The following is a 22,499-nucleotide window of genomic DNA, read 5'->3' as shown; positions in this document are numbered from 1 at the left end:
ATTATGTGATAAAAGAGTTTACGACTACTTTCAGAACCTTTTTCTTTTTTTTTTTTTTTTTTTTTTTTTGAGACGGAGTCTGGCTCTGTCGCCCGGGCTGGAGTGCAGTGGCCGGATCTCAGCTCACTGCAAGCTCCGCCCCCCGGGTTTACGCCATTCTCCTGCCTCAGCCTCCCAAGTAGCTGGGACTACAGGCGCCCGCCGCCTCGCCCGGCTAGTTTTTTGTATTTTTTAGTAGAGACGGGGTTTCACCGTGTTCGCCAGGATGGTCTCGATCTCCTGACCTAGTGATCCGCCCGTCTCGGCCTCCCAAAGTGCTGGGATTACAGGCTTGAGCCACCGCGCCCGGCCTTCTTTTTTTTTTTTTTTGAGATGGAGTCTTGTTCTGTTGCCAGGCTAGAGTGCAGTGGTGCAACCTCGGCTCAGTGCAACCTCCGTTTCCCGGGTTCAAGTGATTCTCTTGCCTCAGCCTCCTGAGTATCTGGGACTACAGACATGCGCCACCACACCCAGATAATTTTTGCACTTTTGGTAGAGACGGAGTTTCACCATGTTGGCCAGGATTGTCTCGATCTCTTGACCTCGTAATCTGCCCGCCTTGACCTCCCAAAGTGCTGAGATTACAGGCATGAGCCACCGTGCCAAGGCCCAGAACACTATTTTTTTATTGAGGCTTTTAAGTGGAACAAATAAAGCAAAAGAATTGTTATGCTTTTCCTAGCTTTAGAGATGTAAACGTTTGTGCAATGAAGAAATGTAATTAAATGAAACAAGTTAAATAAACTAACAATTTATATTAATGATCAGTAGTAGAAATGTTTAGTTTTCTGCTGCATTTGCAATCCAGAATTAATTAGCTTATAAATTAAAATACGTGGAAAATTGAGGATTCACTTGAATCACAATGCAAATTAGAACTAGATTTCTAGTTACAAGGAATTCCTTGTAACTTTTTGTAAAAATTCCACAATTTTTTTGGTATAGATTTTATTAGGGATGAAATTTGATCCCCGGTTAGTATTCCACACAAATTTTTAAAAAGATATCTTGGTGTTTGCTTTCTTCTGCTCTAAGTAGGTTCCTTACATTTTTCTTGAATTAATTTGCAAAGTAAATGTTTATCTATTAGTATTAAAAGAGAAAAATGATAAATAAAAAATAGTAGAGGTACATAATTTGAAAGAGCATTAAGACATGTCTCCCACACCATAACAGTGGTATAAAACATGAAGATGACGCCTGATAGGATCCACAATAAAGTAAGAAAATGTCTGTTCATGATTCTTTGATGAAGGATAGCACATACCAGCAGAATCCTGAAAAAGACAAACCTAAATTATTATTATTATTATTTTTATTTTATTTATTTATTTATTTTGAGACAGAGTCTTGCTCTGTCACCCAGGTTGGAGTGCAGTGGCACCATCTCAGCTCACTGCAACCTCTGCCACCTGGGTTCAAGCGATTCTCCTGCCTCAGCCTCCCAAGTAGCTGGGATTACAGGCGTGTGCCGCCACGCTCGGCTAATTTTTTGTATTTTTAGTAGAGACGGGGTTTCACCGTGCTAGCCCGGATTGTCTCAATCTCCTGACCTCCTGTTCCACCCACCTCGGCCTCCCAAAGTGCTGGGATCACAGGAGTGAGCCACCGCACCCGTCAACATTTAGGGCATTCTTATTTATCTGCCCTATAAATGATGGTTTGACAGACTAAGAGAACTGTGTTCTACTCCATCTGAGTCACAGATTTAGCTCTAAAATAAGCAGGCAATTTTATTAGATACAGATGACAGAAAGGAAGCCAGGGAAGAAAGTTCAAACTGTTCTCCAAACAAAAGCATATTCTATCAACTTTTAATTTTAACAAAACTCTAAATAACATTGTCTTTTCTCCTAGGCATAACATTGTCCTAATTGTTAACTCCAGTTGTAACAACTGTATTAACAAAAAGTAATTAAATTCTTTGGTTGCAAAAGTTCTCTCACACTTACATAGGCTGAAACTTTAAAGACAGAAGAGGTAATTTGTATTTTCTTGGTTTGAGGATTCTTTCGAACACTAAAAAAGGAAGAAAAGGTGCTTTTAACACATAATAGGCATTGGCGTATACATTTAAGTAATGATCCCTTTTAGTATTTACATATTCTTATTCATATAGAACATGGAAATACATACTATCCAACTAAGTGGTTTGAAGAAATGGCATCAGAGGCTTCAACCAAGAATGGGCAAGGTCAACTGAATTGAAATAGCAGAAAATTGAATCTTACAGTTAGAAGGTTTAAAGTCAGTCTGAGACTCAGATGATGAAATTACCTTCACAGGCTACAGAGACAATTATTGGACAAATGAGGATTCGTAAAAATCAGACTGAAGTGTAGACAACCATATCGGGTAGATAAAAGCATGCTAGACTGAAGACTTAAACAGTGTAAATACAAATGCTAGTTCTGCCACTGACCTGTTCTTTCACTTTGAGTAAGATTAACCTTTCTGAACCTCAATTTTCTCATATGTAAATTGGGAATAATATGTTCCTTTTAGTATATGAAAATCAAATGAGATAATGTATACAAGAACTATTTGTTGGCCCGTCACAGTGGCTCAAGCCTGTAATCTCAGCACTTTGGGAGGCCTAGGCGGGCGGATCACCTCAGGTCGGGAGTTCGAGACCAGCCCAACCAACATGGTGAAACCCTGTCTCTACTAAAAATACAAAAACTTAGCCTGTAATCCCAGGTACTCGGGAGGCCGAAGCAGGAGAATCGCTTGAACCCGAGAGGCGGAGGTTGCGGTGAGCCAAGATTGCACCATTGCACTCCAGTGTGTGCAACAAGAGCGAAACTCCATCTCAAAACAAAAATAAAAACAAAAACAAAAACCCAAACAGCTATTTGTTAAATTATATATTGCTAAGTTATATCATATTAAAAATAATTTTTTCTCAGTAGCTTTCCTTCAGTTATTCTCCCCACAAAAGATTTCCTGTGGCAATATGTAGTGAGAAAGCAAACTAAGGATTGAGAAAATAAGCTACAGATATATATTTAAAATTTGTTACATATATAAATAAATATACACACACTTTCTAATGCTTTACAGTTTGTAAAACATTTTTTACACAATTTTAAACTTTTTATTATTTTTCATTTTTGTAGAGACAAAGTCTTGCTATATTGCCCAAGCTGGCCTTGAAACCCTGGCCTCAAGAGATCCTTCTGCCTTCGCCTCCCAAAGTGCTGGGATTACAGGTGACGGCCACTGCAACCAGCCTCCAAAATACCTTTATATACATTACCTCATTTAAAGATCACACAATTCATTGAGGTAGGCATTATTTTGCCAATTTTATGGACAATATAACTAAAGAAGTTAAATGATATAACTAAGATAAACTAAATAAAAGTGGTATTTCTGGGAATAGAATACAGGTGACTCAGAGTCCAATAATCTTTCTGCTACACCTCAGCTGCTTATCCCAGACCTATACACTCTATAAATATTTAACACATATGTATCAAAGGTATTATTAATGTGTGACATGTATAGGTAAAATGTGAAGGAAGATACCCTCTTCTCTACTTTTTTAGGTGAAAGTACTGCTTCTCCCTCTACTACACATGTAAAGGTAATTGGGAGAGGGAGAGAAGAAGGAGGAGGAGGACGAAAAAGGAAGACTCAGTTTGAGCGGTGTGTGTGTATGTATGTTTGAGCTTGTGCACCTTTTGGGGATGATCAGCCATTGCCATTTCAGGGTTCAAGAATCTTAGGTGGTTTTCATCTCTACTAGGTATTTCATTTAGACTTCAACCCAGGATTAAATTGATTTCCAAATATTTCTATGACATAGGTCAAGTTCATTTTCTTTTGTTTTCTCTATTGCTTAACATACTGCTTAAAAGTTGAATAATACTTTTAAGTTTTTGTGCTTACCCAAGGGATGACTATAACCACTATATATAAAATACTTGCATACACCTATATAATCACCTAGATCGATATAAAGAACATATCTATTTATATCTCATTATAAACATTTATCTGTGGGTGGTTATATGGTATAAACATACATATTCACCAAATTTTATGTATATTTATGATTTGTTCATTTTACTATACATAAATTATTTCCAGTTTGAAAATCTGAGGAAAGAAAAAACTTCGTAAAAGTGCTTATCAAATCAGTTTAGGGGAAAATTTAGTATTTGATACTAGAACAATTACTTAACACATATAAACATGTACCACAAGTATATCGGCCGGATGTGGTGGCTCACACCTGTAATCTCAGCACTTTGGGTGGCCAAGGTGGGCAGATCGCCTGAGGTTAGGAGCTCCAGACCAGCCTGGCCACCATGGTGAAACCTCGTCTCCACTAAAAATACAAAAATTAGCTGGGCCGTGGTGGCATGTGCCTGTAGTCCCAGCTACTGGGGAAGCTGAGGCACAAGAATCGCTTGAACTCAGTAGGCAGAGGTTGCAGTGAGCTGAGACTGCACCACTGCATTCCAGCCTGGGCAATAGAGTGAGACTCCATCTCAAAAAAAACAAAAACAAAAACAAAAATATTGTTTTAGAAAGAAACTACCATTTGTACATTATTAGAAGTTAGTTACTAATAGAAAGAAATCATACTATTCTATTACCTCCGATCCTACATTAGTATTACTTTAAAATATCTCTAAAATAATTTGTCTAATTTTTTATAGGCCTAGCAAGAAAGTACAGTTATCATCTGTCCTATATCTCTTAAGAAAAAATGAAAAGGAAATATAAAGTGATATTGATTAGTGCTCTGTGGTGGTCTACTAATAATTGCATTATATCAGATCTTTATCCATCACTAACTCCATCCTCTGATAAGCATGGTTTTTAAGGATACTGGAACATAATTTCTATATAATATTTTTAAAAAGTGTAATTATATTAATGGTTTGGACATAATATAGTTGTTTCTTGTCAATGTCATTTGCGATTATTTCTGAGGATCAGTCCCATATTGACTCTAAACTCCAGGGTGTCCAGACTATTCTAAGTAACTGCACATTTTAAAAAACAAGGACCTGGCTGGGCACAGTGGTTCACACCTGTAATCCCAGCACTTTGGGAGGCTGAGGCAGGTGGATCACCTGAGTCCAGAAGTTCAAGACCAGCCTGGGTAATATGGTGAAACCCCATCTGTACAAAAAATATGAAAAACTTAGTCAGGTGTAGTGGTGCGTGCTTGTGATCCTAGCTATTGGGGAGGCTAAGGTAAGGTGGGAGGATTACCTGAGCCTAGGAGGCAGGGGTTTCAGTGAGTTGAGATTGTGCCACTGTACTCCAGCCTGGGCAACAGAGTGAGACCCTGTCTCAAAAAAAACCAAAAAAACCAAAACGATAAAAAATAAATAAAACAGGCCGGGCACGGTGGCTCATGCCTATAATCCCAGCACTTTGGGAGGTCGAGGCAGGCATATCACAAGGTCAGGAGATCGAGACCGTCCTGGCTAACACGGTGAAACCCTGTCTCTACTAAAAATACAAAAAATTAGCCAGGCGTGGTGGCGGGTGCCTGTAGTCCCAGCTACTTGGGAGGCTGAGGCAGGAGAATGGCATGAACCCAGGAGGCGGAGGTTGCACTGAGCCGAGATCGTGCCACTGCACTCCAGCCTGGGTGACAAGCAAGACTCCATCTCAAAAAAATAAATAAAAAATAAATAAATAAAATAGAAAAAACAAGGACCTACTGCTTAACTAGTATCTGAAGGGCCTAATCTAAACTTCTCAGTTCAAATAATAAAATTTCACATCTGGGGTGGATACATGGCTTGGGGAACTCTCCTGAAACTTTGACAAGAGCATGTGTCTAATGTCTAAAGCAGAAAAGACACAGGCACCATTATTAACTATGTACATTTCTGCATATACATTTTTGAAACGTAATAAAACAATTGATCATTTACTCTTTAACAAAATGGGTGGTTCTAAAGTATTGCTTATTTGGTTTAAAGAAATCTCAATCTTTTTAAGGAAAACATTTTTAAAAACATTAAAAAGGTATATTTTGGCCAGGTGCAGTGGCTCGCGCCTGTGATCCCAGCACTTTGGGAGGCCGAGGCGGGAAGATCACCCGAGGTCGGGTGTTTGAGACCAGCCTGGCCAACAAGGTGAAACCCCATCTCTATGAAAAATAAATAAATTAGCCAGGCATGGTGGCTCAAGCCTGTAGTCCCAGCTACTTGGGAGACTGAGGCAGGAGAATCCCTTGAACCCAGGAGGTGGAGGTGGCAGTAAGCTGAGATCGTGCCACTGTACTCCAATCTGGCCTGGGTGACAGACTCTGTCTCAAAAAATAAATAAATAAAATTAAAAAAATAAAAGGTGTGTTTTATAGGACCTGTTATAATGGATGAGGACAAAAATATTTTAATAACATTTTTACCCTTTTGTTTGAGTTAGAGACTCCTAAAATCACACTCTGTAGTGTGCTCCCAACATGTACAAACATAAGGGATGGACTGTGCTAGAATGGATTGGCAATAACGTTTATTTGCAACGGCAGGTCAGACACTGTAAAGCAGTCATACTTTTTCTTAGCATCTAAAAATGTAGAAGAGAATTGCAGATGAGAATCTGGGGAAGGGAATGTTGGGAAAAATAGCAGTTTCTTCAATGTGTAGGTTCTAAACTTATTTCTACTCCAAATATCTCCAACACAATCTCCTCCTTCATAGCACACAGTAGTGAGGAATTCCACAAGTTCATGTGGCTGATGGGGTACAACACGTTGTGGTGGTAGTGGTAGTAGTATGTGTGTGCGTGCATGAGTGCGTGTGTGTGTGTGTGTGTAGGGTATACAGAGTAGTATCTTCAGGGAGTGCTAGAAGCAGACTAGCAGGTTTACATGAACTTCAAATAATTAGGACAGTATGTTTGATGTATTAATAGGTATGTACATGCTTTTTCTGAAATTGTTTCTAACATTTCTTTGTCCAATAATCTGTATGTGTTGACAATAACTTGTTCATTAAAATCATAGGGAGATTATAGAAACATTTTTCTGTTTTTAAAACCATATAATAAATTAATTGAATAAATAACTAAATTATGCAGTTTGCTGTATAGCTATATGACACAAGGAATGGATATGAGAATTAAAGTGTTGAGTATAAGTAAATTAACAATTATGAGTGTAATGAGAAGCTAATTCTGGTTTTCTCCTATGAAAGTAAAATTATATAACTAACTTTTAAGACCCTTTACTCTCTGTTGTTTTGCCTATTAAGATGATCCAATATCTTCATAACTGAAAAACTTTACCAAAGAACATCCACTTCAGTTAAAAGAAAGGTACAAACAAGAAATTTGTAAGGTTTTAATTCTCATTAGATCTTCAAAAAGAAAAATGCTACCAAAGTACCTCAAACTGTATAGCACTGGGATTAATTTGAAAAGGTAAATATTACACCTACGTGAAAATTCTTTCACTTCTTTGGAACAAAGGTAATAATTGTTTTTACTATTAGTTAAGCAAACTTAAACATCTGGAGGGATCTCTTGTGTTCCCTTCAGATTTAAAAGGAGGCTTGGTAAGAAAAAAAAGAAAGCTTGGAAGATGGCAGTTGGTAACAGGTCTGAATAAGGAAAAAAGCAGAAGAGGTAGAGGAAGAATGAGAGGACTGAGAACTAAATAAGAGAGAAAACCAGAAATCTTTCTATTCTGGACGAGAGGGGGAAGGTTATGAGGGGGAGGTGAGGGTAGTGCTTTTTACATGCTTTGGTTGTTAATATGACCACTGAATGATGTTGTGTAATTCCATCATGGTTAAACAAATAATTTATTCTATTAACTAGAGATTTACATATTGTGATCTAGCAATATTACCTCACTAGATCCTTATAGATAAGCTTTGCTGTTTCCAGATATGGGCTAATCACATCTTCATATTGACAAAGGGCTCCACCAAGGCAAAGATGTTTGAAAAGACAAAACAGGAACTCTTCTCTATCTGGTTGGCTGAATATTTCATATTTTTCTGAGTCTTCCACTAGCAAAACCTAAGATGATAAAATTCATCTTAATGTAACATAACTCAAGGTTTTAACTTTTATGTTTTCAAAGGTTTCATTTCATATACTTAAAAATAATCTTACACCTATTTTAAGAACTAATCTTGAGTCAACTGAAGAGAGTAACCTGTAATCTGCATTTATTTGCCTCTATTTTATCATTAGGAACTGACAATCAATGAAAAGAACAAATCAAAATTTAAAACACAGTGGCTAAGTCTTCCCTCCTTCCACTTTATGTCTTTATTCTAGTTGATATTTTTAGTAATTGTTTTAGTGTTATGTCACCTCAAATCTTATTTGGAAATAAATAGGAGCATAAATAAATGAGAACACTTCTCCATCCCATAAGGTCTCCTGCCTTGGCTTCTACCCAGAGACTAAATGGTCATGTTCTAAGCTCTCTCCTCTTATGGAGTTTGGATGAGTATTGGTCTTAATCCCACAAGTACTCCTTTTTGAAACTTTCAGGTGCTGGAGCCTCATATCCAGCTCTCGCTTTCCTGCTCTCTAGTAAGATCACTTCACACATCACCTATTGACATTGACTCTTGCCCCTCTGAGGTCTTGCTACCTCATACAGAGAGCAGAAAAACTAGATATGATGTAGGGGATTTTCTTATGCCATTGGGAAATACAGACCACTGATTCATTTATTGATTGTAGTGGGCATAAAAAGGTGACCAATGTAAGAAATATATTTCTTCCATTGGATTGTTTATATCTTACCTGCTTTGTTTATTTTTTCTTTTTTTAGAGATGGAGTCTCACTATGTTGCCCAGGCTGGTGTCAAACTCCTGGACTCAAGTGATCTTCTTACCTCAGCCTCCCTATTTTAAAAAAAGAATGTGAAGGCTGGGCACAGTGGTTCATGCCTATAATCCCAGCACTTTGGGAGGCCATGGCAGGAGGATCGCTTGAGGCCAGGAGCTTGAGTCCAGCCTGAACAACATAGTGAGACCTCATCTCTAGTAACCCCCAACCTAAAATAAGCTGGATGTGGTGGTGAATGCCTGTAGCCCTAGTGAATGAGGAGGTTGAGGTGGGAGGATTGCTTGAGCTCAGAAGATGATTGAAGCGGCAGTGAGCCATGACTGCACACTGCACTCCAGCCTGGGTGACAGAGCAAAAAAAAAAAAAAAAGCATGTGAAATAGCTAAAAATAAAATATAGATATAATAAGACCCAAATAATAAAGGACAAAAAAACTATGGTCAAGAAATAAAATGGAAAAAAAATAAATACATATAAACAACTTTAGATAGGAGGGATGTCAAGATGGTTGACTAGAGGCATCTGGCACTCACGTTATGAACAAAGTAGAACCAAAATAGCAAGTAGATAATCACACTTCAAAGACAGAGTCTAAGAGAGAACACTGGAATTCAACAGAGAGGTAACAGGAAACACACAGACACAGAAGGAGCTGGGATTGGCTGGGAGTCTGGAGAGGCTTCCCAATGCAGGGAAATGGTAAGTGAAAGACCCCTAGCAGTCCACATTTCTACTGTGGACCTCTGCAATCCTCACCATGGGAGAGCTCCTCAACCCTCATGGGCCCTGAGACTACTAATAGCATGCTGCCTGGAGACCACACAATGGTACTGCTCCAGAGAGGAGCTCATGCTGGCTCCCACAACCCCCCCCTCCACCTCCAAGTCCTAAGGAGCTGCAGGATGGCACCATTTTGAGAGTCCAACTCCTACCAGACTGCATCCTTCCTTGGGGCCCAACAGTCCCTGCATTTCCACATCCCTAGATCCCCAATGACATCCCCAAATGTCCACCTGGATTCTGCATGGTGTCTTTTACCCCGGGGAATGAGTAATGCAGCACACTGACGAGGCTGTCCTTGAGACAAAGGGAGACAAAGTGTGTGCTCCCCAGAACCTGAAACCCACTTACCTGGGGCTGCTGTTGCTGATAGCAACCTTGCCACCACCAGCAGCAGGTCTACCATGCACTTGCATGCTCCCTGAAGATGGGGTCTCCCACCCACAGCTGAGGGCCTGAAGCATATGCCACTGGCAGCAACCTTGTACTCCCCATTCCCTTGGTAGCAGGGCCGCTACATGCTTGCATGTGCCCTGAAGACTGGCTCTCCCTACTGTTGCTGCCACTACTGCCATGGCCACTATTACTGGGAGCTGAAATGTATGTTCTCCAGAACCCGAGAGCCACCTGCCAGTGGCTGCAGCCACTGACGGTAGCCCCACCCCAAAGCCCTGCAGCAGGGCCACGGATGAGCTCTCTCCACTCATTGCCACTGCTGCTGCCATCTGAGCACTTTGCTAGGGGGCTTGAGGATCACCCTGCCCAACTCACAAGAGGCTGCATCTGTATGCACCACTGGGGGACCTGAGGACAGCCCGTCTGGCCTGGCACTGTCCCCCATCCAGTGCCCAAGCACACCCAGGACTCTGGGGTTTGCCCTGTCCCATCCACCACTGCTGACACTTGTGTACTCCTCTCGGGGACCTGAGCACACGCCCATTCAACTGGCCACCACCATAGCATACTTGCTCCCTGGGGGCCTGGGGACTGGCCTGCCTAGCATGTCACAGCCACTGCTAATATAAGTGTGTACTGCTTGGGAATCCAAAGGTTGTCCCACCACTGCTACAGCCATCATCCATTTAATGCACACTGACTGGGGACCCAAACACACATCCACATACCCAGCCCACCACTAACACTGCTGGCACATGAGCAAGCTGCCTGGAGGCCCAAGAGTCAGCCTGCTTGGACCTGCTAACACCACTGCCTGCCTACACTGCTCAGGGGCCCAAGGACAGGTGTGCTTTGGCCAGCTGCTGCCACTACTGGGACCCAAGAACTGGCCTACCTGTCCCCAGCAAAACTTCACCCCAGCCTCTACTAACAATTGCAACCTAAGCCACTGAGGAAACCACAGACACCAGTGATGCTGAGTACACCTGAATAAATCATATGGAGACTACACTACTGCTTGCACCCAGAATTAGAACCAAAGTGCTCTACCCAATCAACACCACAAGTACATTTTCGGGAAAAAGTTTTCTCCTAAAAAGCCAATCCAATAAATTCAAAGAAGTGACTGTTAAACTAGATGCACAGATATTAATATAAGGACACAAGAAATATGAAAAAGCAAGAAAGATGACACCTCCAAAGGAGCACAATAATTCCCCAGCAACAGATTTAATTAAAAATAAATTTATGAGCTATAAGAAAAAAATTCGAAATAATGACTTGTCCGGGCACGGTATCTCACACCTGCAATCCCAAAACTTTAGGAGGCTGAGGTGGGTGGATCGCTTGAGCCCAAGAGTTTAAGACCAGCCTGGGCAACATGGTGAAACTCTGTCTCTAGTCCTGAAAAAAAAATTATCTCAAAAAATTAATGATATTAAAGAAGCTCAGTGAGATACAAGAAAGCACAGATAAAGGATACCAAGAAATCAGAAAAACAATTCAGGATATGAATGAGAAATTCACCAAAAAGATAGATATCATTAAAAAGCACCAAACAGAAATCCTAGAACTGAATAATTCAATGAGTGAAATAAAAGATTCAATTGAGAATTTCAACAATAGACTACATAAAGCCAAAGAAATTGTTTCAGAACTTGAAGACGGGTCTTTTGAAGTAACCCAGTCAGACAAAAAAAAGAGAAAAAGAACGAACAAAGCCTACATGACATATAGGATACCATAAAGCAAACACAGTTTTGAATTATGGGTGTTCCAGAAGGTGAAGAGAAGCCCAAAGGCATTTAAAAAAATCTATTTAACAAAATAATAGCCGAAAACTTTTCAATTCTAACAAGAGATTTAGATGACCAGATACAGGAACCTTAAAGATCCCCAAATAAGTACAACCCAAAAATGTCTTCTTGAAGGCACATTATCATCAGACCATCAAAAGTTAAAGAAAAGGAATTCTAAAAACAGCAAGAGAAAAGTGTCTAGTCACATATAAGGAAACCCTCAATAGACTCACAATGGATTTCTCAGAAGAAACCTTACAGGCCAGTAGAGGATGAGATGATTCAAAGTGCTGAGAGAGAAAACAAAGAAAAAAAATGGCAGCCAAAAATACTATACCCAGCAAAATTATCCTTCATAAATGAAAGAGAAAGTATTTCCTAGACAAGTAAAAATGGAGGGAATTTATCATCACTAGGCCTGCCCTGTAAGAAATGGTTAAGGGAGACCTATAACTGAAAGCAAAATTTGAAAACACAGAAAAGATTAAAATATTACCACTGCAGAAAACCACCAAACCACAAAGATAAACAAAAAGAGAAAAAGGAACAAAAGATATACAAAATAACCAAAAAAATTAACAAAATGACAGAAGTATGTCCTCACATATCAATAATAACCTTGAATATAAACAGACTAAATTTTTCACTTAAAATGTGTAAACTGGCTGAGTGGATCTAAAAAACAAAAAGCATGATCCAACTATGTTGCCCATAGCAAACTCACTTGACCTGTAAATAAAACAGTAAAAAGGGACAAAGAAAGTCATTATATAATGCTGATGGGGTCAATTCAGTCAGAGGATATACTATTCTTAATATATATGCATCCAACACCAGCAGACATAAATATATAAAGCAAATATTATTAGAGCTAACAGAAGAGATAGACTCTAATACAGTAATAGTTGGGAAATTCAACACCTCACTCTCCACATTAGACAGATCATCTAGACAGAAAATTCATAAAGAAACACTGGATTAAGCTGCACTTTAGACCAAATAGACATCTACAGAACATTTTATCCAACAGCTGCAGAATATCTATTCTCATCAGCACATGGAACATTCTTCAGGATAGACCATATGTTGATTAACAAAACAAGTCTCAACACACTTAAAAAATTGAAAACATACCAACTATCTTCTCATACCACAGTGGAATAAAATGAGAAATCAATAACAAAAGGAATTTTAGAAACTATACAAATACATGAGAACCAACAACACACTCCTGAATGACCAATGAGTCAATGAACAAATTCAGAAGAAAAATTTAAACTTTCTTGAACAAATAAAAATAGAAATATAATATACCCATGCCTATGGAATATAGCAAAAGCGTGCTAAAAGAGAATTTTACAGCAATAAATGCCTACATAATAAAAGTACAAAGACTTCAAATAATCTAATGATGCACCTCAAGAAACTAAAAAAGCAAGAACAAACCTAAAGTTAGTATAAGGAAATAATAAATACCAGAGCACAAATAAACAAAATAGAGAAAAAAATAAATAAACAAACAAACAGAAAGGAACTCTAGATGGAGAAAGGCTATCAAAATTGTACCTTATGCTTAACACTACCATACAAGGGAAAAAAGAAAATACAATGAATTATACAACAATCAGTGTCTAGTAGAAAGTGCACTTAATTATGAAAATTGATTAAGCTCATTTACAATCTCTACAGAAAACTTACCACAGGTCATTGCATATAAGAAGTATTTAAAAAACTCAACTCTATGGTGTCCATACACAGTTTATTTATAATGCCTTGATGAAAACCAAGGTTGGATATGTCTAGGAAAATATAGGTAAGGGAAAGCAGTCCATACTTAATTGCTCTCTGGGTGTGCCACAGGTAACACTTACACATCTCCACTTCCTTCCTTCCTCTCTCCTTCCCTCCCTCCCTCTGTAAGAAAATAATGTGTTATTGCGGCCCATGTTTGCAACTATCTGAAGATGTGACTTAAGAGAAAGGTGAATAAAGTACTTAGGAATGAATAGTTAACACATTTCTTACACGAATACTCTCATATATTGAACTGATTAGGCTGTGCAATTATTGGGGGGTGGAGAAGACAGGGTCCCACTCTGTCACTCAGGCTGGAGTGCAATGGTGCCATCTTGGCTCACTGCAGCCCAACTTCCTGAGTTCAAGCAATCCTCCCACCTCAGCCTCCCAAGTAGCTAAGACTACAGGTATACGACACCATGACCAGCTAATTTTTTTTCTTTTTTTAGACAGAGTCTCGCTCTGTCGCCCAGGCTGGAAAGCAGTGGTGCAATCTCAGCTCACTGCAACCTCTGCCTCCTGGGTTCAAGCGATTCTCTTGCCTCAGCCTCCCTAGTAGTTGGGATTACAGGCACGTGCCACCTTGCCTGGCTAATTTTTGTATTTTTAATAGAGATGGGTTTTCATCATGTTGGCCAGGCTAGTCTCATACTCCTGGTCTCAGGTGATCCACCCGCCTCTGCCTCCCAAAGTGCTGGGATTACAAGCATGAGCCACCATGCCCGGCTTGGCTGTGTAATTTAAAAAAATATAATAATTTAAAAAAATTTTTGGAATGAATGTGAAAACATAATATTCTATGGCTTTTCTCCATCTCCATTCACATACAGATCTCTTCAGCAATGTAGCTCTTAGACAGTAGGTCAAACTTCTGAGCCACAGTCAGGAAAGTGGTTATTAGTACTTACATTACAGTGAGCCAATAGAATCTGTAGTGCTGCACAATGGGGGACGCTTTTTAGTTCAGGCTGAAGCTGGATGTTAGTGTTTTTTTTTTATTAGCCATAAAGCAACCAAGTTAAAAACCTTTCCTCCCTGTTGCCACAGAGTAGCAATGAACCCAAGAGCAAGCCATACAGGCAACTAGTAGAAAAACACTGAGCTCCAGCATTTCATGAATAGAGGTGCTATTCATGGCAATAAATAAGATAGACAGCAAGCAGTTTTGCAGAGTATTCTGTTGGAAAACTAATCCTTCTTTTTAAAAAAATATCCACTGATGATACTCTTTCTTAGAAGTGACAGTGAATTATCTAACATTAGAGGTAAGGGTCTTTAGACCCTTATGCCAGAGAAGAAGTGTGAGAGACAAGAGTTGACAGTAGTATCCAAAAGGAGGGAAACCCAGACCAAACATTTCCTAAATAGTAATTTCCAATCCTTGGTAAGAAGAAGTAGAAATTAATATCAGACCCCTATTGTATAGTATTTTTTGTTTTGTTTTGTTTAATTTTTTTCTTTTGAGACGAAGTCTTGCTCTTTCACCCAGGCTGGAGTGCAGTGGTGTGATCTTGGCTCACCGCAACCTCTGCTTCCTGGATTCAACGAATTCTTGTGCCTCAGCCTCTCGAGTAGCTGGGATTATGGGTGCCCACCACCACACCTGGCTAATTTTTGTATTTTTAGTAGAGACAGGGTTTCGCCATATTGGCTAGACTGGTCTTGAACTCCTGACCTCAGGTGATCTACCCACCTTGGCTTCCCAAAGTGTTGGGATTACAGGCGTGTGCCACCACGTCCGGCCACATATATTATTTATATTATCTCATGTTAGATATACTTCATTTACCTAAGAGCAAACTATATGTAGTCTCATTCAGTTGTGTGTGTTTGGGTATTCTCAGCAAGTTAATTTTATTTTCTTCTTAACTGTTAATGAGTTCTTTTAGGTATTGCCTGGTTGGATGTCTCCCTTTCCCCTACAGACAAGATTCCTGTGTCTGGAATGATGGATCAGTAGCTTCCCTAGTTCATTGCTATCTGGATTTGCAATACATCTGACTTGTATGTCTTCCTTCTCTCTTGAGGACAATAATAACAATAGTAATTAATAGAAGTTGTTAATATTATGGAAAACTTATTAAGCGCCAGCCATTATGCTAAGCAGAGTAAGTACATTATCTCACAGAAATCTCACATTATGCCTACTTTATAGATGAAGAAACTGAGGCTTAGAGAGGTTAAGCATCAGTTATTAAGTGACAAAGGCAGGATTTGAACATATGGCTATTTGACATGAAAACCCTCATTTTTAACTATTTTAATACTCTCAATAATTGTAACAATGATAATATCAATAATACATTTCTTTTTTCTGTTTTATAGAGACAAGGTCTCACTCTGTTGCCCAAACTGGGGTGCAGCGGCACAATCATAGCTCACAGCAGTCTCAAACTCCTGGGCTCAAGCAATCCTCCCACCTCAGCTTGCCAAGTAGCTGGAACTACAGGTGCACTCCACTGCACCTGGCTTATTTCTTCATATTTTTGTAGAGATGGGAGTCTTGCTCTGTTGCCCAAGCTGACATTCCATTTTAACAGCATTCAATATTTCTAAAAGGTACATTTAAATGCTTCCTCAATTAATTTTCTCGATTTTAGGAAGAGGGTAGAATGGGCACTTTCATCTTCATGTTGTATAGATAAGATCTTGAGGCTCAAAAGATGGAGAAATTTGCCTAAGATTATTATCTTCTAAATAATAAATCAGGAGTCAGGTAAGTAATCTATATATTTTCATTCCAAGTTCAGTATACCTTTCACTAAAACAAAATTGAATTTAGTTAATCCAATGGCTTTGTTGATATTAGCAATGAGATAAAAAAGATTCTTTTACTCCTGGGATGTTTTTATTTATTTATCTAAGTTTATTTTTCAGACAAGGTCTTGCTCTGTCGCCCAGGTTGGAGTGCAGTGGCATGATCACAGCTCATTGCAGCCTTGATCTTCAAGGCTCAAGCAATCTTCTCACTTCAGCCTTCTAAGCAGCTGGGACCTCAGCCTTCTGAGCAGCTGGGAATACAGATGTGAGCCACCAGTCCCAGCTAATTTTTGTAGTTTTTGTGGAGAGGGTTTTGTCATGTTGCCCAGGCTGGTCTTGAACTCCTGGGCTCAAACCATCCACCCACCTCAGCCTCCCAAAGTGCTGGAATTACAAGCGTGAGCTACTATGCCCAACTTCAGGATGTTTTTTGGGATGTTTTTAATATTAATTTGATAAGTTAAAAGGCCCACATTGAACAAAAATGACCTTACTAAATAGGCCAGGATTTCCCTACTTCAGCACTATAGACATTTTGAGCCAGAAAACTTTGTTGTGACTGTCCTGTGAGTTATATAATGTTTAGCAGTATCTCTACGTATCAGATGTTAATAGCACCTATTTGAGAATTACTGAAATACACAAATAATTAAGTTGACTGTTAAAGTGCCATCTAAGTAGAAATCTACCAATGTTAGGATTATTACTGATCATTATTTATAAATAAGAGGTATTTTATGAGAAGGTATTTTATGCCTTAAGCAGGCAGAGTTTTTGACATTTTTGCATTTCCTGAAATAAAATTCCACTGTGAAATTTTAAAATTCTGTACTTACTCTTCGTAACTCATCAGAAATGAGAAATGGATCACAAAAAGAATCTAAACATTTAACAATATGTCCACTGTCTCGTACAATATCTCCATCATATAACCGATGAAAGAATGACATTGAAAGCTGTGTGCAAGGAACATTTGTAGCTTCAATTTTTTTCACTTCAGTTCCTGAAAAAAGATATTTTATAAAGAATGGAGATAGAAAAATTAATTTAGCATTCTCAACTATTTCCAAAATAAATTGCTATGCAGAAATTCTAAGAAATTAACAAATATGACATTTTTGGTATATTTAAAATATTTATTAGTTTATGAATTTTATTAAATTCTTATTTTGTAGCTTCTTCATTTGTGTTAATCATTAAGAGTTTATAACAAGGCCAGGCATGGTGGCTCATGCCTGTAATGCCAGCACTTTTGGAGGCAAAGGAGGGCGGATCACTTGAGGTCAGGAGTTCGAGACTAGCCTGGTTAACATGGTGAAACCCCGTCTCTACTAAAACTACAAAAATTAGCTGGGCGTGGTAGCACATGCCTGTAATCCCAGCTACTAGGGAGGCTGAGGCAGGAGAACTGCTTGAACGTGAGGGGCAGAGGTTGCAGTGAGCCAAGATTGTGACACTGTACTCCAGCCTAGGCAACAGAGTGAGACTGTGACTCAAAAAAAAAAAAAAAAAAGTTTATAAGAAAAGTCTCACCATTTCGGGACTAGATGAATATGAATTAGAGGATACTTAAAAATGAAATACATTTTTTTAAAATGTAGTAGAGGATTCTTAATGCATATATTATCAGAATTGCCTATAAAAGCATAGGAATTGCTTCATATGATTTTTGATTCCTATTACGCTTAATGCTTTTTATTTATTTATTTATTTATTTATTTATTTATTTATTTATTTTGAGACGGAGTCTCGCTCTGTCGCCCAGGCTGGAGTGCAGTGGCTGGATCTCAGCTCACTGCAAGCTCCGCTTCCCGGGTTTACGCCATTCTCCTGCCTCAGCCTCCCGAGTAGCTGGGACTACAGGCGCCCGCCACCTCGCCCGGCTAGTTTTTTGTATTTTTAGTAGAGACGGGGTTTCACCATGTTAGCCAGGATGGTCTCGATCTCCTGACCTTGTGATCCGCCCATCTCGGCCTCCCAAAGTACTGGGATTACAGGCTTGAGCCACCGCGCCCGGCGCTTAATGCTTTATAACTCACATTTTTTTTTTTTTTGAGATGGAGTTTCGCTCATTTCCCAGGCTGGAGTGCAATGGTGCAATCTCGGCTCACTGCAACCTCTGCCTCCCTGGTTCAAGCAATTCTCCTGCCTCAGCCTCCTGAGTATCTGGGATTACAGGCATGTGCCACCATGCCTGACTAATTTTGTATTTTTTAGTAGAGATGGGGTTTCTCCATGTTGGTCAGGCTGGTCTTGAACTCCTGACCTCAGGTGATCTGCCCACCTCGGCCTCCCAAAGTGCTGGGATTATAGGCATAAGCAACTGCACCTGGCCACAAAAATTTTAATTGAGCATTTGTAAAGTCCTTGAGTGTATCTTGAAAACATTTTCTCTTCATTTAAAAATTTCTTAGCTGGTGTGGTAGGTCACACCTGTAATTTCAGCACTCTGGACGACCAAGGCAGGTGAATCACTCAAGGTCAGGAGTTCGAGATCAGCCAGGTCAGGAGTTCGAGACCAGCCTAGCTAACACAGTGAAACACCATCTCTACTAAAAATACAAAAGTTAGCTGCTTGTAGTGGCGGGCTCCTGTAATCCCAGCCACCTGGGAGGCTGAGACAGGAGAATCAGTTGAACCTGGGAAGCGGAGTTTGCAGTGAGCCGAGATGGTACCACTGCATTCCAGTCTGGGTGACCAAATGAGACTCCATCTCAAACAAACAAACAAACAAAAAATTTCTCCTTTGTGATTTCATTTGTAGTATTTACTACAAAAAAAGGTTTTCTAAGTGAAGGTAAATTTCAAATCAGGCCCTAATCAAATTATCACAAATTCAGAATTACAGAAAATTGAAATAACAGCATTTTGTCTATTTTTCTCTTGTAGATTTAGTTTTGCCCCTATCCTCCATCCCCTATCCCACACTTATTTCCTGAATTTATCATTCAGGAATGGATTTTCTGCTATTAGAGATCCCATTAAATTACAGAAAGTCACAAAGATTAAAATGAATATTTTTATTATTACCTCCATCGATCACTGAATCAGTCTCTCTCAATGTACACACATATACACACACACTGATTCTGATAGAAGGGGGTGGTGTTCTTTTGTTCAAAGTTCTAAGATTGTAGACCTAGGTGTGGTGGCCCTCGGTGTATCCCTACCCTGGATACATTTGCTGGATCTCTGACCTGAGAAGCAGCTTGTGCTTAAGAAGAGTAAGTAATGCTGGTGAATGTTTACGTTAGCTATTTTTGCTGTCCACTTGAGAGTCATGCTACGACCTGTTATTCTATGTCCTGGGCTGGGCTCATGTGGAGGCATGAAGGATGCCTGGAGCCAGGAACTGTGTCTGCCTCAGTAATTGCAAAAGCTATGCTGCTAAGAAGCTTCCTTTGTTTAGAGGTAAGATCCTCTGAAGGATTAGATAAAGAAAAAAGGAGACCATAGGAAATGATAAGAGGAGTTCTAGGCGATGTCGAAAGACCAAAAAAACAAGAGCAGTGGAGAGTCTGACAGTTTCTGAAGACTGGTCAGTGGACACTGGAGGAGGGACTGACGTTGGGCATGCCATTTTAATTAGTCTACCCTAGCTCTGATTTGGGGAGTAGAAGGAGGGTTTGGATGGTGAAAAAATGTGATTAAATTCAAACCACTTAATAAGAGACATGAAAATAGCATTTGCTATGGACTGAATTCTGTCCTTTCAAAATTCATATATTGAGACATAAAAATAGCATTTTCTATGGACTGAACTGTATGGCCAAATATTCATATATTGAAACTCTAACCCTCAACGTGATGGTAGTCGGAGATGGGGCCTTTGGGAAATAATTGGGTTTCAATGAGGTAGAGGGAGGGATGGTCATGGGACTTCAAAATATGAATTAAGGAGGACATAGTTCAGACACTGAGTCTATAACATGTAACCACTAGGACCCCAAATTCATGTTCTTCTCACATGCAAAATACATTCATTCCATTCCAACAGCCCCACAAACTTTTTTTGTTTTCTTAGACAAGGTCTCACTCTGTCACCCAGGCTGGAGTGTGGTGATGTGATCATGGCTCATTGTGGCCTCAACTTCCTGGGCTCAAGAGATTCTTTTGTCTCAGCCTTCTGAATAGCTGGGACTACAGGTGTGTGCCACCACGGCCAGATAATTTTTTTGTAGAGATAGGGTCTTGCTGCATTGCCCAGGCTAGTCTCAAATGCCTGGGCTCAAGTGATCCTCCCACCTTGGCCTCTCAAAGTGTTGGGATTACAGGCGTGAGCCACTTGTCCTGCTCCCAAAATTTTCACTCATTCCAGTATCAACTTTAAAGTCCAAAGTCTCTTCTAAATATCATAAAAATTGGATAAGGGTAGACTTAGGTATGATTCATCCTAAGGCAAAATTCCCCTCCAGCTGTAAACCTGTGAAGAAGGACAAGGTATGTGTTTCCAAAATACATAGGTGGGACAGACATAGGCTAGTCATTTACATTCCAAAAGGGAGAAACAGGAAATAAGAAATGGGTGACAGGTGTCAAGCAAGCCCTTAACTTAGAAAGGCAAATTTCTTTAGATCTTAAATGCTCAGGGATAATCTTCTTTGGTTTGATACTCTGCCTCTGGACCCACTGGGGTGGCAGTCTTGCTTTTACCCTGGTGGCGGTAGAGCCCTGAAGGCTCTGGGTGGTCCAACCTCCAAGGTTCCACAGGGCCAACTTAGCCCGTATGCTCTGCAGAGTGGCCCTGCCTCCAAGGCTTTGGTTGGAGGCCATCTGCTCTGTTTAATGGAGGCAGTGGCCCTGATGGCCCTGAAGCTCTCTGAATTGCTTCGGGGTCTTTCTAATCTTTTCTGAAGAATAGCGCATGTTCACAGCCCAATAGCTCTATGGTCCAGTCTTGTAGGATCTAAGAAGTCCAACAGCCTTCCTTCATCTCATCTCATTGTTCAAACTAGCAGAGTCTTTGCTGCTGATATAATTCCATCTCTATTCCTGACTCTGTTGAAATGGCTGATTAAGTCCATGAGTCATACCCATGATCTCTTTATCAAATGGCTATTCAGTGTTCTGAACAGTGTTCTCTTCAGAACAAACTTCCTCATTTTTTACAATAAGGATAGGTTGAAAACTTTCCAAATCTTCAAATGTTGGTTCATTTCTGGTAAACAATTCCTTCTGCAATTCATCTCTCTTCTTTCATACTTTACTATAAGCAAGACATTGCTTTAAGACTTTACTTAGAAATCTCCTCAGCTAAATCTCCAGTTTCATCACTTATAAGTTCTGCCTTCCATACAACAATAGAAAACAGTTCATCCAAGTTATTTGCCACTTTATAACAAAGATCACCTTTATCACAGTTTCCAATAACATATCCCTTATTTCCTTGGGAGCTATCACCAGAATTGCCCATAATGTCCGTATACATGCACCTCAAGCTTCCATCCATTATTCAGTTCCAAAGCCACTTCCACATTCTTAGGTATTTGCTACAGCAGCACCTCACTTCTCAGTACCAAGATCCGTCTTAGTCAGCTTGGGTTGCTATAACAAAATGCCATAGTCTGGGTGGCTTAAACAATAGATGTGTGTTTCCCAAAGTTCTGTAGGCTAGAAAGTCCAAGGTCAAGGTCCAGATGATTCAGTTGCTGGTGAAGGCACTCTTCTTGGCTTGCAGAAAACTGCCTTCTTTCTGTGTACTTAGATGGCTCTAGTGTTTTTACTTCTTATTATAAAGGCACTAATCCCATCATGAGGGCTCCACCCTTGTGCCCTCATCTAAACCTAATTTATGTTCCAAAGGCCCCATCTCCAAAAACCATCACATTGAAGGGTTAGGGATTAAACATGTGAATTTGGTGGTGGGGACACAACTCACTCCAAAGCAAATGCTATTTTTTTATGTAGGAATTTCATTAAATTATGTCCCCAGCATTTATAAGATATGTAATGCATCACAGTGATCACATACAGAAAGAATACAGTTTTTCCCCTAATACTAGCATTATAAAACACTGGGTGCCTCCTTATCATTTGGTGTCTTAAGTTAGTACTTTTCTGGCAACCCCATCAATGTGGAAGTGACAGAGGCAGGAGAGTGAAGTGGTCAACGTCTTGAATTCTGGAGCCTCGATCTGAAT

At 39.7% G+C, this 22,499-nt stretch overlaps 1 protein-coding gene across 2 annotated transcripts in view; it reads right to left on the bottom strand.

The window, feature by feature from the left end:
* Nucleotides 1-664: 664 nt before the first annotated feature.
* The window catches only part of CFAP300 (cilia and flagella associated protein 300), a 36,149-nt gene continuing 14,314 nt past the window's right edge, over nucleotides 665-22,499 (bottom strand). Inside the window, exons 4-7 of one of the 2 annotated variants that reach the window (XM_011761599.3) lie at nucleotides 17,196-17,362; nucleotides 7,868-8,040; nucleotides 1,992-2,058; nucleotides 665-1,316 (exon numbers count right to left, since the gene is read on the bottom strand). In XM_011761599.3, the coding sequence (XP_011759901.1) occupies nucleotides 1,188-1,316; nucleotides 1,992-2,058; nucleotides 7,868-8,040; nucleotides 17,196-17,362 (536 nt within the window). In that variant the 3' untranslated portion in view covers nucleotides 665-1,187. The remainder of the gene's footprint in view (nucleotides 1,317-1,991; nucleotides 2,059-7,867; nucleotides 8,041-17,195; nucleotides 17,363-22,499) is intronic. The other variant, XM_011761597.2, reaches the window with a different exon arrangement.

Source organism: Macaca nemestrina, chromosome 12 (genome assembly GCF_043159975.1).
Source record: "Macaca nemestrina isolate mMacNem1 chromosome 12, mMacNem.hap1, whole genome shotgun sequence".
Taxonomy (NCBI): Eukaryota; Metazoa; Chordata; class Mammalia; order Primates; family Cercopithecidae; genus Macaca; species Macaca nemestrina.
Note: the sequence above shows the minus strand (reverse complement) of the source record. Positions and strands in the feature narration are given on the sequence as shown.